The 13,443-nt window shown below is 55.0% G+C and overlaps 1 protein-coding gene across 1 annotated transcript in view; it reads right to left on the bottom strand.

Annotated features, from left to right (window-relative positions):
• The window catches only part of tnr (tenascin R (restrictin, janusin)), a 383,262-nt gene that overhangs the window by 260,087 nt on the left and 109,732 nt on the right, over positions 1-13,443 (bottom strand). Inside the window, exons 5-6 of the mRNA XM_078219166.1 lie at positions 8,074-8,224; positions 1,614-1,883 (exon numbers count right to left, since the gene is read on the bottom strand). Coding sequence (XP_078075292.1) covers positions 1,614-1,883; positions 8,074-8,224 — 421 coding nt within the window. The remainder of the gene's footprint in view (positions 1-1,613; positions 1,884-8,073; positions 8,225-13,443) is intronic.

Below are 13,443 nucleotides of genomic sequence, written 5' to 3'. Positions count from 1 at the left end.
TTCCCGGCTGGAGGTCTGTGACCAGTGGTGTTCCGCAGGGCTCTGTACTGGGGCCTCTGCTATTTGTGATATATATAAATGATTTGGAAGAAGGTGTAACTGGTGTAATCAGCAAGTTTGCGGATGACACGAAGATGGCTGGACTTGCGGATAGCGAAGAGCATTGTTGGGCAATACAGCAGGATATAGATAGGCTGGAAAATTGGGCGGAGAGGTGGCAGATGGAGTTTAATCCGGATAAATGCGAAGTGATGCATTTTGGAAGAAATAATGTAGGGAGGAGTTATACAATAAATGGCAGAGTCATCAGGAGTACAGAAACACAGAGGGACCTAGGTGTGCAAGTCCACAAATCCTTGAAGGTGGCAACACAGGTGGAGAAGGTGGTGAAGAAGGCATATGGTATGCTTGCCTTTATAGGACGGGGTATAGAGTAGAAAAGCTGGAGTCTGATGATGCAGCTGTATAGAACGCTGGTTAGGCCACATTTGGAGTACTGCGTCCAGTTCTGGTCGCCGCACTACCAGAAGGACGTGGAGGCGTTAGAGAGAGTGCAGAGAAGGTTTACCAGGATGTTGCCTGGTATGGAGGGTCTTAGCTACGAGGAGAGATTGGGTAGACTGGGGTTGTTCTCCTTGGAAAGACGGAGAATGAGGGGAGATCTAATAGAGGTGTACAAGATTATGAAAGGTATCGATAGGGTGAACGGTGGGAAGCTTTTTCCCAGGTCGGAGGTGACGATCACGAGGGGTCACGGGCTCAAGGTGAGAGGGGCGAAGTATAACTCAGATATCAGAGGGACGTTTTTTACACAGAGGGTGGTGGGAGCCTGGAATGCGCTGCCAAGTAGGGTGGTGGAGGCAGGCACGCTGACATCGTTTAAGACTTACCTGGATAGTCACATGAGCAGCCTGGGACTGGAGGGATACAAACGATTGGTCTAGTTGGACCAAGGAGCAGCACAGGCTTGGAGGGCCGAAGGGCCTGTTTCCTGTGCTGTACTTGTTCTTTGTTCTTTTACCCAGAGGGTGGTAACTTGTCTGGAATGCACCACCTGGAAGGGTGGTAGAGTTGAGTTGCCTCATGTCCTTTAAAAAGTATCTGGATGAGCACTTGGCACATCATAACATTCAAGGCTATGGGTAAAGTGCTGGGAAATGGAATTAGGTGAGAGATCAGGTGTTTCTCGCATGTGTCCCCATCACGCCCCTACCCCCTCCTCCAACCCCACCCTATTCCTGTAACCCCGCACATTTAACATGGCCAATCCACCTAATCTGCACATCTGTAAACTGTGGGAGGAAACCGGAGCACCCTGAGGAAACATGCAAATTCCACACAGCCATCAAAAACTGGAATTGAACCAGGGCCCCTGTTGTTGTAAGGCAGCAGTGCTAACACTGTGCTGCCTTCAAAACGTATGGATTCTTGTGGCTTTATTCAAAAGCAGGCATCTCAAATCTTAACCTTTACCTACTTTAAACAAAACATTATTTGTCCCTAACCAGATGTTCCCCTACATCTACATTCTGGCCAAGGATTATAACAGACACACACATACACGTACTTTTGCATATATGTATAGATGCACACATGGGTTGCAGACACCTTACCTGTGGTAAAGGCTGCAGTTACAGGTTGGCTCTGTCCATGCTGATGGATGCCAGTGACTGATACCTGGTACAGTGATGCGGGTCTCAGGTTCTGCAGGGTGTAATGGCTCAGAGTTGGTTGTAGTCTCAGCATGGTCTTCTCACTCGCCCCACTGGCTAGTCCATACGACAGCAATACATGGTCAACATGGGCTCGTGGAGGTGTCCATTCCACAAAGGCAAAAGTATCAGCGACCTCCCTGATGATGATCTGATTTGGCCCGTCAATCACTGAACACAGGAAGAAATGGGGAGCTGTCTCCAACACAGAAAGAATGCACATATGGAACACAAGTCCAACCCCACTGGGGGACATTGAGAAATGGAACAGATGGGTCAGCAACTTACTCCAGACAGAAGATCAGCTTGTTTTCCAGACTCAATCTGAGCAAGGCCAGCTTTCATTGCATATCCCAGTTTCCCTTAGAAACTGCTGGATCCATTACTCAAACCTTTGCGAATGCTGAATACAACTGAATGATGATTTCAGATTCAGTGAAGAGACAACCATGTTAGTATAGGACTGCGGTCATATATGGACAACAAGCTTGTCATGGACAAGCTGTGTTTTATGAAAATCCAGCAGCGTTGTGAGCATTTTTCCTGTGTTTATGCCTCTTATTAAAACTGAAATCAAATACTCAAACAAATCAGGATGAAACATGGACTCCAGTAACTAAACTGTGACACATCCATCCCTTGTGAATGTGCTGAATGTTATCAAGTTCTCATGAAATATGAAACAAAAACAGAAAATGCTGTAGGAACTCAGCAAATCTGACAGCATCTGTGGAGAGAGAATAGAGCCAACGTTTCAAGTCAGGATGAACCTTCGCCAGAGCTGAAGGCAAAGAAAATCAGACAAGATTTATACTATGAGGATGGGGGGGGCTGTAATTGAAAAGGGAATGTAAATGGTGATGATAAAGGCCGAGAAAGGTGCTAAAAGCGTCCATTGGATGGCAGAACCCTTAAGAGTATTGATAGGCAAAGAGATCTGGGTGTACAGGGACACAGGTCAGTGAAAGTGGCAATGCAGGTGGAGAAGGTAGTCAAGAAGGCAGATGGCATGCTTGCCTTCATCGCCCGGGGCATTGAATTTAAAAATTGGCAAGTCATGTTGCAGCTTTATAGAACCTGTGTTAGGCCGCACTTGGAATATAGTGTTCAATTCTGGTTGCCACATTACCAGAAGGATGTGGAGGCTTTGGAGAGGGTACAGAAAAGATTTACCAGGATGTTGCGAGGTATGGAGGGCAACAGCTATGAGGAGAGATTGGAGAAACATGGTTTGTTCTCACTGGAACAATGGAGGTTGAGGGGCGACCTGATAGAAGTCGACAAGATTATGAGAGGCATGGACAGAGTGGATAGTCAGAAGCTTTTTCCCAGAATGGAAGAGTCAATTACTAGGGGGCATAGGTTTAAGGTGCGAGGGGCAAGGTTTAAAGGGGGAGGTGGCTAGATAGGTGGAGAACTGGCTTGCAACGCCGGCATCTCCACATCTTGGTCACAGAAGACAGAGGGTGGTAGTGGAAGGGTCTTTTTCCGGCTGGATGCCTGTGACTAGTGGTGTTCCGCAGGGCTCTGTATTGGGACCTCTGCTGTTTGTGACTTATATAAACGATCTGGAAGAAGGTGTAACTGGGGTGATCAGTGAGTTTGCGGACGACACGAAAATGGCTGGACTTGCAGATAGTGAGGAACATTGTCAGAGGCTACAGAAGGATATAGATAGGCTGGAAATTTGGGCAAAGAAATGGCAGATGGAGTTCAATCCAGATAAATGTGAAGTGATGCATTTTGGTAGAACTAACGTACGGGGGAGCTATACGATAAATGCCAGAACCATAAAGGGTGTAGATACGGAGAGGGACCTGGGTGTGCAAGTCCACAGATCCTTGAAGGTGACGTCACAGGTGGAGAAGGTAGTGAATAAGGCATATGGCATGCTTGCCTTTATAGGACGGGGCATGGAGTATAAATGTTGGGGTCTGATGTTGCAGCTGTATAGAACGTTGGTTCGGCCGCATTTGGAATACTGCGCCCAGTTCTGGTCGCCACACTACCAGAAGGATGCGGAGGCTTTAGAGAGAGTACAGAGGAGGTTTACCAGGATGTTGCCTGGTATGGAGGGGCTTAGTTATGAGGAGAGATTGGGTAAACTGGGGTTGTTCTCACTGGAAAGACGGAGGATAAGGGGAGACCTAATAGGTGTATAAAATTATGAAAGGCATAGATAGGGTGAACGGTGGGAAGCTTTTTCCCAGGTCGGTGGTGACGTTCACGAGGGGTCATAGGTTCAAGGTGGCGGGGGGGTGGTTTAACACGGATATCAGAAGGACGTATTTTACGCAGAGGGTGGTGGGGACCTGGAATGTGCTGCCGGGCAAAGTGGTGGAGGCGGACACACTGGGAACGTTTAAGACTTATCTAGATAGCCACATGAACGGAGTGGGAATGGAGGGATACAAAAGAGTGGTCTAGTTTGGACCAGGGAGCGGCGCGGGCTTGGAGGGCCGAAGGGCCTGTTCCTGTGCTGTATTGTTCTTTGTTGTTTGAGATGTACGAGGCAGGTTTTTTACACAGAGGGTGGTGGGTGCCTGGAACTCATTGCCGGGGGAGGTAGTGGAAGCGGATACGATCGTGACTTTTAAGGGGTGTCTTGACAAATACATGAATAGGATGGAAATAGAGGGATATGATCCCCAGAAGGATAGGGGGTTTTAGTTCAGTCGGGCAGCATGGTCGGTGCAGGCTTGGAGGGCCGAAGAGCCTGTTCCTGTGCTGTAATTTTCTTTGTTCTTTGTTTATTAAGTGATTGGAATGTGTGAATGGCAGAACAAAGGTTCGGTGACTACTTGAGGAATGTGGCAGTTGGCCTGTGGTGGTGGTGGGTGGGGGCTGATGTAGTTTGGAGACAGGATGGAGAGCGAGATTTCATCAGTAGTGGAAAAATAAGAATAAGAATAAAAAGTAATAAAATGGATGAATGAGATGAAAAGAAAAAAATGAAAAAAAAAATGGAAATGAGGTGAAGGTAGAGGGGAGAGTTCATGCCTTCCAGACTGAACATTGAGTTCAACCACTTCAGAGCATGAATATTCCCTCCACCTTCACCCTATTTCCATTTATTTTATTTCTTCTTTTCATCTCATTCATCTATTTTTATTCTTATTTTTGTTTTTCCACTTTTGAAATCTCGCTCTCCATCTTGTCTCCAAACCACAGCACCCGGGTTACCCCCTGCCACATTCCTCAGATAGTCCCCTGACAATCTGTATCTTTGTACTGCCATTCACACATTCAGATCACTTAATGGACGCTTTTAGCACCTTTTTCAGCCTTTATCGTCGCCATTTACAGTCCCTTTGTCCAATTACAGCCCCTCACCCTCAGAGTATAAATTTTATCTGATTTTCTTTGCCTTCAGCTCTGATGAAGGGTCTTTCTGACTTGAAACATTGGCTCCACTCTCTCACCACAGCTACTGTCAGACCTGCTAATCTTCTCCAGTATTTTGTTTTTGTTTCAGATTCCAACAACTGCAGCATTTTGCCATTCTCATTAAATACGTTATTTTGTGATGTTAGAACATTAGAAACTCTATGAATCATAGAATCTTACAGCACAGAACCCATTATGTTCGTACCAGCACCAAAACCTATCAAGAAAGATTGCTCTTTTTCAATAGCCATCCAGATATTTCATTTTCTATTTTTATCCAAAGTCCTGCAAGTTGCCCTTTACTTTGATCAGCATTGTGCCATTGTTGTCATGCATTACAACACTTTTCCAATTATCCATGCATTAAAAAATGTAAAAGAAATGTCCTATCAGTCTATGCTGTCATGTTTGTGCTGTGATTAAATTAATTGACAGAACTGGCTTATTTAAAAATAATGTGTTTTTGAAAATTGAAAAAAAATCTCAGCATCTCCATTAATTGAAAGACCTTCTTGCTTTGAAATGGAATCGGGACACCATCTGTTCTGTCAGGTTTAAGCAATATCGCTTTTATGATAGTTGGAATCATTATGAATGCTTAGCTGGATTTCAAAAGCTCTCTTGGATTCAGCTCAGCAGATGGTCTATTGATCGAAGAATGACTGACAACTTTAAAAGGGTTTATAGAATTTTCAGCCCCTCACCCTCATAATAACATAGAATAGAATTTTCCTTGATCTGGTGTCTTGCTTCTTATAAGCATAAGCACTTAAATAATCACATTTGCTTTTACGTTGGAGAATGTTTTGTTTTTCTTACCAATATCTGTGATGCTGTGCTTGAATTCAGGGATTATTAGAATTTCAGATGTGTATTCTTTTCCAGTGATTTTAAAATAATTTCCATTGCTATTGCATGGTTCAACAGGACTGTACACAGTGCATACTGGGTAAGTGGCTATGGAGGAAATTGAGGAGTCACGGAGTGACAGGGTTGGTGGGGTTGAGGTGTCATCATGGGCAATCTTGAGGGGCATGGGCTGGCATATGGGGCATGGGTGGTGGGTGGAAGGGGTGAGAGAATGAAAGATGCTACTCCAAGGGCTTTGATATGAATTTGGCAGCTGGGCTAGTATGCTGGAGAACTGAGACAGGCCTGCTAACCATCCTGTCAAAATGTCATCTGGAAAGAAATGCTTGATCAATGTTCATTTTAGTTGTTTTATTATAATAGACATCTTAAAATGTGAATTCTCGTTATATCACTTTTTCTGCTGGTCACTTTGAAATTAATTTCCTTTTAAAATGGTCTCCACAGAACAGCAATAAATGAAGACCCCATACACACCTGGCCCACACCCCACACTCCTACTATCTTGGTCCCTCCACCACCAATCACCCCTTCCCCGCTGCTTCCCTCCCATCTCACGCCCCTGCCTGCCATTTTCTGGAACACTGTCTTCTCAAGAGCCTTGAGCATATCATTTTGGTCAACACATCAAGCAGTAATGAGACAGGGCAACACATTCAGACATTGGCATGTAACATTTAACATTTCCCAACTGTTCAAACAGAGGACATATAAGATTAGCTGATCACCGTTCGAGGATGAGCAAGGGCGTTCTCCCTGTAGTAAAAAGAATTAATCCCATAAACACCATTAAAATAATTATATAATCAGGACCCAACAGTTGATATCCATGTTAAAGACAGTGTGTGTGGAACTGTACCCCAATGAAAGTCAATGTGTGTGGAACCCATACCCCAGTGAGAGTCAATGTGTGTGGAACCTGTACCCCAGTGAGAGTCAGTGTGTGTGCAACCCGTGTTCCAGTGAGAGTCAGTGTGTGTTGAACCCATAATCCAGTGAGAGTCAGTGTGTATGAAACCCTTACATAAGAACATAAGAACTAGGAGCGGGAGTAGGCCATCTGGCCTCTTGAGCCTGCTCCGCCATTCAATAAGATCATGGCTGATCCACTTACTTGCCCGCTCACCATAACCCTTAATTCCTTTACTGTTCAAAAATTTATCTATCCTTGCCTTAAAAACTTTCAATGAGGTCGCCTCAACTGCTTCAATGGGCAGGGAACTCCACAGATTCACAACCCTTTGTGTGAAGAAGTTACTCCTCAACTCAGTCCTAAATCTGCTCCCCCTTATTTTGAGGCCATGCCCCCTAGTTCTAGTTTCACCCACCAGTTGAAATAACTTCCCTGCTTCTATTTTATCTATTCCCTTCATAATCTTCTATGTTTCTATAAGATCTCCCCTCATTCTTCTGAATTCTAATGAGTATAGCCCCAATCTACTCAGTCTCTCCTCATAAGCCAACCCTCTCAACTCCGGAATCAACCTCGTGAATTTCCTCTGCACCCCCTCCAGTGCCAGTATATCCTTTCTCAAGTAAGGAGACCAAAACTGTACACAGTACTCCAGGTGTGGCCTCACCAACACCTTATATAGCTGCAACATAACCTCGCTGTTTTTAAACTCCATCCGTCTAGCAATGAAGGACAAAATTCCATTTGCCTTCTTAATTACCTGCTGCACCTGCAAACCAACTCCTTGTGATTTTTGCACAAGGACACCCAGGTCCCTCTGCACAGCAGCACGCTGCAATTTTTTACCATTTAAATAATAGTCAATTTTGCTGTTAATCCTACCAAAATGGATGACCTCACATTTACCAACATGGTACTCCATCTGCCAGATCCTTGCCCACTCACTTAGACTATCTATATCCCTTTGCAGACTTTCAGCGTCCTCTGCACACTTTGCTCTGCCACTCATCTTAGTGTCATTACCCCAGTGAGAATCAGTGAGTGTTGAACCCGTACCCCAGTGAGAGTCTGTGTGTGTGTAACCCATACCCCAGTGAGACTCAATGCATGTAACCTGTACCCCAGTGAGAATCAATGAATGTAGAAGCTGTACTCTAGATGATTTGGTTTATGAAAGGTGCTTTAACTCACGGGTTGACACAGTCGCTGTTGCTGCTGAACTCCTGCTCTGATCTTTGAGTGCGACCAGGTTCACTGTGTAATCCTCACCAGGCCTCAATCCTGACTGGTTAAAAGATGTGACAGTACTGGGAAGTTGCACTACCATTCCCCCTTCATTACTCTGAAAAACAGATCAGACATGGTCAGAGAAAGGGGTGAGTCAGAGAGAGAGAGAGAGAGGGGGTAGGGTCAGAGGGAGAGAGGAGAGTCAGAGGGAGAGAAAGGACAGTCAGAAAGAGTAGAGCCAGAGAGAGAGGGGAGGGTCAGAGAGGGAGGAGAGAGCAGAGAGAGAGACAGAAGGGGAGTGTCAGAGGGAGAGCGGGAGAGACAGCAAGAGGGGGAGAGACAGAGAGATAGGGGAGGAGTCAGCGAGAGAGGGGAAGAGAACCGGGGAGAGAGTGAGAAAGGAGGAGAGTCAGAAAGGAGGGTGGAGTTGTAGACAGAGAGGGGGAGAGGGAGGGTAAGAGAGAGGTGGAGAGTCAGAGAGAGGGGGAGGGTAAGAGAGAGGGGGAGGGTAAGAGAGAGGGGGAGGGTAAGAGAGAGGGGGAGGGTCAAAGAGAGGGGGAGGGTCAAAGAGAGGGGGAGGGTCAAAGAGAGGGGGAGGGTCAGAGAGAGGGGGAGGGTCAGAGAGAGGGGGAGGGTCCGAGAGAGGGGGAGGGTCCGAGAGGGGGCGGGTCCAAGAGGGGGAGGGTCCGAGAGGGGGAGGGTCCGAGAGGGGGAGGGGAAGGGGAAGGGTCAGAGAGGAGGAGGGGGAGGGTCGGAGAGGGTGAGGGTCAGGGGAGAGGGAGGAGAATCAGGGGGAGAAGGAGGAGGGTCAGGGGAAAGGGGGCGAGGGTCAGGGGGAGAGGGTGGAGGGTCAGGGGGAGAAGGGAGGAGGGTCGGGGGGAGAAGGGAGGAGGGTCGGGGGGAGAAGGGAGGAGGGTCGGGGGGAGAAGGGAGGAGGGTCGGGGGAGAGGATCAGGGATAGAGGGGGGTGGTCAGAGAGGGTGGGGGAGGCTCAGGGAGAGAAGGGGGAGGGTCAGGGAGAGTAGGGGGGAGGGTCAGGGAGAGAAGGGGGGAGGGTCAGGGAGAGTAGGGGGGAGGGTCAGGGAGAGTAGGGGGGAGGGTCAGGGAGAGTAGGGGGGAGGGTCAGGGAGAGAGGGGGTGGGTCAGGGGGAGAGGGGGTGGGTCAGGGGGAGAGGGGGTGGGTCAGGATGAGAGGGGGTGGGTCAAGGGGAGAGGGGGATGGTCAGGGGGAATGGGGGAGGGTCCAGGGGAGAGGGGGAAGGGTCAGGGGGAGAAGGGGGAAGATCAGGGGGAGAGGGGGGTGGGTCAGGGGGAGAGGGGGGTGGGTCAGGGGGAGAGGGGTGGAAGGGTCGGGGAAGAGGGGGAAGTGTCAGTGGGAGAGGGGGGAGGGTGGTGAGAGTGAGAGTGGGAGGGTCAGGATGAGAGGGGGGAAGGGTCAGTGGGAGGGGAAAGTGTCAGGGGGAGGGGGGAGGGTCAGGGGAGGGGGGAGGGGAGGGGGCGGGGGGAGGGGAGGGGGCGGGGCAAGGGGGGAAGGGGGGAGGGGGGAAGGGGGGAGGGGGGAGGGGGGAAGGGGGGAGGGGGGAAGGGGGGAAGGGGGGAGGGGGGGAGGGGGGAGGGGGGAGGGGGAAGGGGAGGGGAGGGGAGGGGAGGGGAGGGGAGGGGGAGGGGGCAGGGCCAGGGGGAGGGGGGGAGGGTCGGAGGGGGGGAGGGGGGGAGGGTCAGAGGGGGAGAGGGGAGGGGGAGAGGGTCAGAGGGGGAGGGGGAGGGTCCGAGAGGGGGAGGGGGGAGGGGGGGAGGGTCAGAGGGGGAGGGTCAGGGGGAGAGGGGGAAAGGGTCGGGGGAGAGGGAGAAAGGGTCGGGGAAGGGTCAGGAGTAGAGGGGGTGGTTCAGAGGGGGGTGGTTCAGAGGGGGGTGGTTCAGAGGGGGGTGGTTCAGAGGGGGGTGGGTCAGAGGGGGGTGGGTCAGGGGGAGAGGGGGGTGGGTCAGGCGGAGAGGGGGGTGGGTCAGGGGGAGAGGGGGGTGGGTCAGGGGGAGAGGGGGGGGTCAGGGGGAGAGGGGGGTGGGTCAGGGGGAGAGGGGGGTGGGTCAGGGGGAGAGGGGGGTGGGTCAGGGAGAGAGGGGGTAGGGTCAGGGAGAGAGGGGGTAGGGTCAGAGAGACAGGAGGGAGGGTCCGGGAAAGGAGGGGGAGGGTCAGCGGGAGAGGGGGGAGGGTCAGGGAGAGTAGGGGGGAGGGTCAGGGAGAGTAGGGGGGAGGGTCAGGGAGAGTAGGGGGGAGGGTCAGGGAGAGTAGGGGGGAGGGTCAGGGAGAGAGGGGGTGGGTCAGGGGGAGAGGGGGATGGTCAGGGGGAGTGGGGGAGGGTCCAGGGGAGAGGGGGAAGGGTCAGGGGGAGAAGGGGGAAGATCTGGGGGAGAGGGGGGTGGGTCAGGGGGAGAGGGGTGGAAGGGTCGGGGAAGAGGGGGAAGTGTCAGTGGGAGAGGGGGGAGGGTGGTGAGAGTGGGAGGGTCAGGGTGAGGGGGGGAAGGGTCAGTGGGAGGGGAAAGTGTCAGTGGGGGGGGAGGGTCAGGGGGAGCGGGGAGTGTCAGGGGGAGGGTCAGGGGGAGGGGGGAGGGGAGGGTCAGGGGGAGGGGAGGGGGTGGGGCGAGGGGGGAAGGGGGGAGAGGGGGGAGGGGAGGGTCAGGGGGGGGAGGGGGTGGGGCGAGGGGGGAAGGGGGGAGAGGGGGGAGGGGGAGGGGGGAGGGGGGAGGGGGAGGGGGGAGGGGGAAGGGGAGGGGAGGGGAGGGCCAGGGGGAGGGGGGGAGGGCCAGGGGGAGGGAGGGTCAGAAGGGGAGGGGGGGAGGGTCAGAAGGGGAGGGGGGGAGGGTCAGAGGGGGAGGGGGGCGGGTCAGGGGGAGAGGGGGAAAGGGTCGGGGGAGAGGGGGAAAGGGTCGGGGGAGAGGGGGAAAGGGTCGGGGGAGAGGGAGAAAGGGTCGGGGAAGGGTCAGGAGTAGAGGGGGTGGTTCAGAGGGGGGTGGTTCAGAGGGGGGTGGTTCAGAGGGGGGTGGTTCAGAGGGGGGTGGGTCAGGGGGAGAGGGGGGTGGGTCAGGGGGAGAGGGGGTGGGTCAGGCGGAGAGGGGGGTGGGTCAGGCGGAGAGGGGGGTGGGTCAGGCGGAGAGGGGGGTGGGTCAGGGGGAGAGGGGGGTGGGTCAGGGGGAGAGGGGGGTGGGTCAGGGGGAGAGGGAGGTGGGTCAGGGGGAGAGGGGGTTGGGTCGGGGGAGAGAGGGGTGGGTCAGGGGGAGAGGGGGGTGGGTCAGGGGGAGAGGGGGGTGGGTCAGGGGGAGAGGGAGGTGGGTCAGGGGGAGAGGGGGTTGGGTCAGGGGGAGAGAGGAGCGGGTCAGGGGGAGGGGGGTGGGTCAGGGGGAGGGGGGTGGGTCAGGGAGAGGACGTTGTGGGTCAGGGGCAGGGGATGGAGCGTAGGGTGGGGGTCAGGGGGAGAGAGGAGTGGGTCCGGGGGAGGGGTGGAGGGTAGGGTGGGAGGGGTGGAGGGTGGAGGGTCAGGGGGAGGGGCGGAGGGTCAGGGGGAGGGGTGGAAGGTCAGGGGAAGGTGTGAGGGGTCAAAGGGAGGGGGTAGGTCAGGGGGAGAGGGGGGTAGGGTCAGGGGGAGAGGGGGGTAGGGTCAGGGGGAGAGGGGGTTAGGGTCAGGGGGAGAGGGGGGTTAGGGTCAGGGGGAGAGGGGGGTTGGGTCAGGGGGAGAGGGGGAGGGTGGGGGGGAGATGGGGGGAGGGTGGGGGGGAGATGGGGGGAGGGTGGGGGGGTGATGGGGGGAGGTTGGGGGGGAGATGGGGGGAGGGTGGGAGAGAGATGGGGGGAGGGTGGGGGGGAGATGGGGAGGGTGGGGGGGGAGATGGGGAGGGTTTGGGGAGAGGGGGGAGGGTCAGGGGGAGAGGGGGGAGGGTCAGGGGGGGAGAGGGGGGAGGGTCAGGGGGAGGGGGGGGTAGGGTCAGGGGGGGGTGGTAGGGTCAGGGGGAGAGGGGGGTTAGGGTCAGGGGGAGAGGTGGTAGGGTCAGGGGGTGGGGGGGGGTAGGGTCAGGGGGTGGGGGGGGTAGGGTCAGAGGGAGAAGGGGGGTAGGGTCAGGGGCAGAGGGAGGGTAGGGTCAGCGGGAGAGGGGGGTAGGGTAAAGGGGAGAGGGTCAGGGGGAGTGGGGGCGAGGGTCAGGGGCAGAGGGAGGGTAGGGTCAGAGGGAGAGGGGGGTAGGGTCAGGGGGAGAGGGGGGAGGGTCAGGGGGAGAGGGGGGAGGGTCAGGGGGAGAGGGGGGAGGGTCAGGGGGAGAGGGGGGAGGGTCAGGGGGAGAGGGGGGAGGGTCAGGGGGAGAGGTGGGAGGGTCAGGGGGAGGGGGGAGGGGGGAGGGTCAGGGGAGAGGGGGAGGGTCGGGGGAGAGGGTGGAGGGTCAGGGGGAGAAGGGGGAGGGTGGGGGGAGATGGGGGGAGGGTGGGGGGGAGATGGGGGGAGGGTGGGGGGGAGATGGGGGGAGGGTGGGGGGGAGATGGGGGGAGGGTGGGGGGGAGATGGGGGGAGGGTGGGGGGGAGATGGGGGGAGGGTGGGGGGGAGATGGGGGGAGGGTGGGGTGGAGATGGGGGAGGGTCAGGGGAGAGGGGGGAGGGTCAGGGGGAGAGGGGGGAGGGTCAGGGGGAGAGGGGGAGAGGGAGGGTAAGAGAGAGGGGGAGAGTCAGAGAGAGGGGGAGAGTCAGAGAGAGGGGGGAGGGTAAGAGAGAGGGGGAGGGTAAGAGAGAGGGGGAGGGTAAGAGAGAGGGGGAGGGTAAGAGAGAGAGGGGGAGGGTCAAAGAGTGGGGGAGGGTCAGAGAGAGGGGGAGGGTCTGAGAGAGGGGGAGGGTCAGAGAGAGGGGGAGGGTCAGAGAGAGGGGGAGGGTCCGAGAGAGGGGGAGGGCCCGAGAGGGGGAGGGTACGAGAGGGGGAGGGTCCGAGAGGGGGAGGGTCCGAGAGGGGGAGGGTCCGAGAGGGGGAGGGTCCGAGAGGGGGAGGGTCCGAGAGGGGGAGGGTCCGAGTGGGGGAGGGGAAGGGGAAGGGTCAGAGAGGAGGAGGGGGAGGGTCGGAGAGGGTGAGGGTCACGGGAGAGGGAGGAGAATCAGGGGGAGAAGGAGGAGAGTCAGGGGAAAGGGGGCGAGGGTCAGGTGAGAGGGTGGAGGGTCGGGGGGAGAAGGGAGGAGGGTCGGGGGGAGAAGGGAGGAGGGTCAGGGGGAGAAGGGAGGAGGGTCGGGGGAGAGGATCAGGGAGTGGGGAGGTGGTCAGAGAGGGTGGGGGAGGTTCAGGGAGGAGGTTCAAGGAGAGAGGGTGAGG

This window comes from Mustelus asterias, chromosome 8, assembly GCF_964213995.1.
Source record: "Mustelus asterias chromosome 8, sMusAst1.hap1.1, whole genome shotgun sequence".
Classification (NCBI taxonomy): domain Eukaryota; kingdom Metazoa; phylum Chordata; class Chondrichthyes; order Carcharhiniformes; family Triakidae; genus Mustelus; species Mustelus asterias.
Note: the sequence above shows the minus strand (reverse complement) of the source record. Positions and strands in the feature narration are given on the sequence as shown.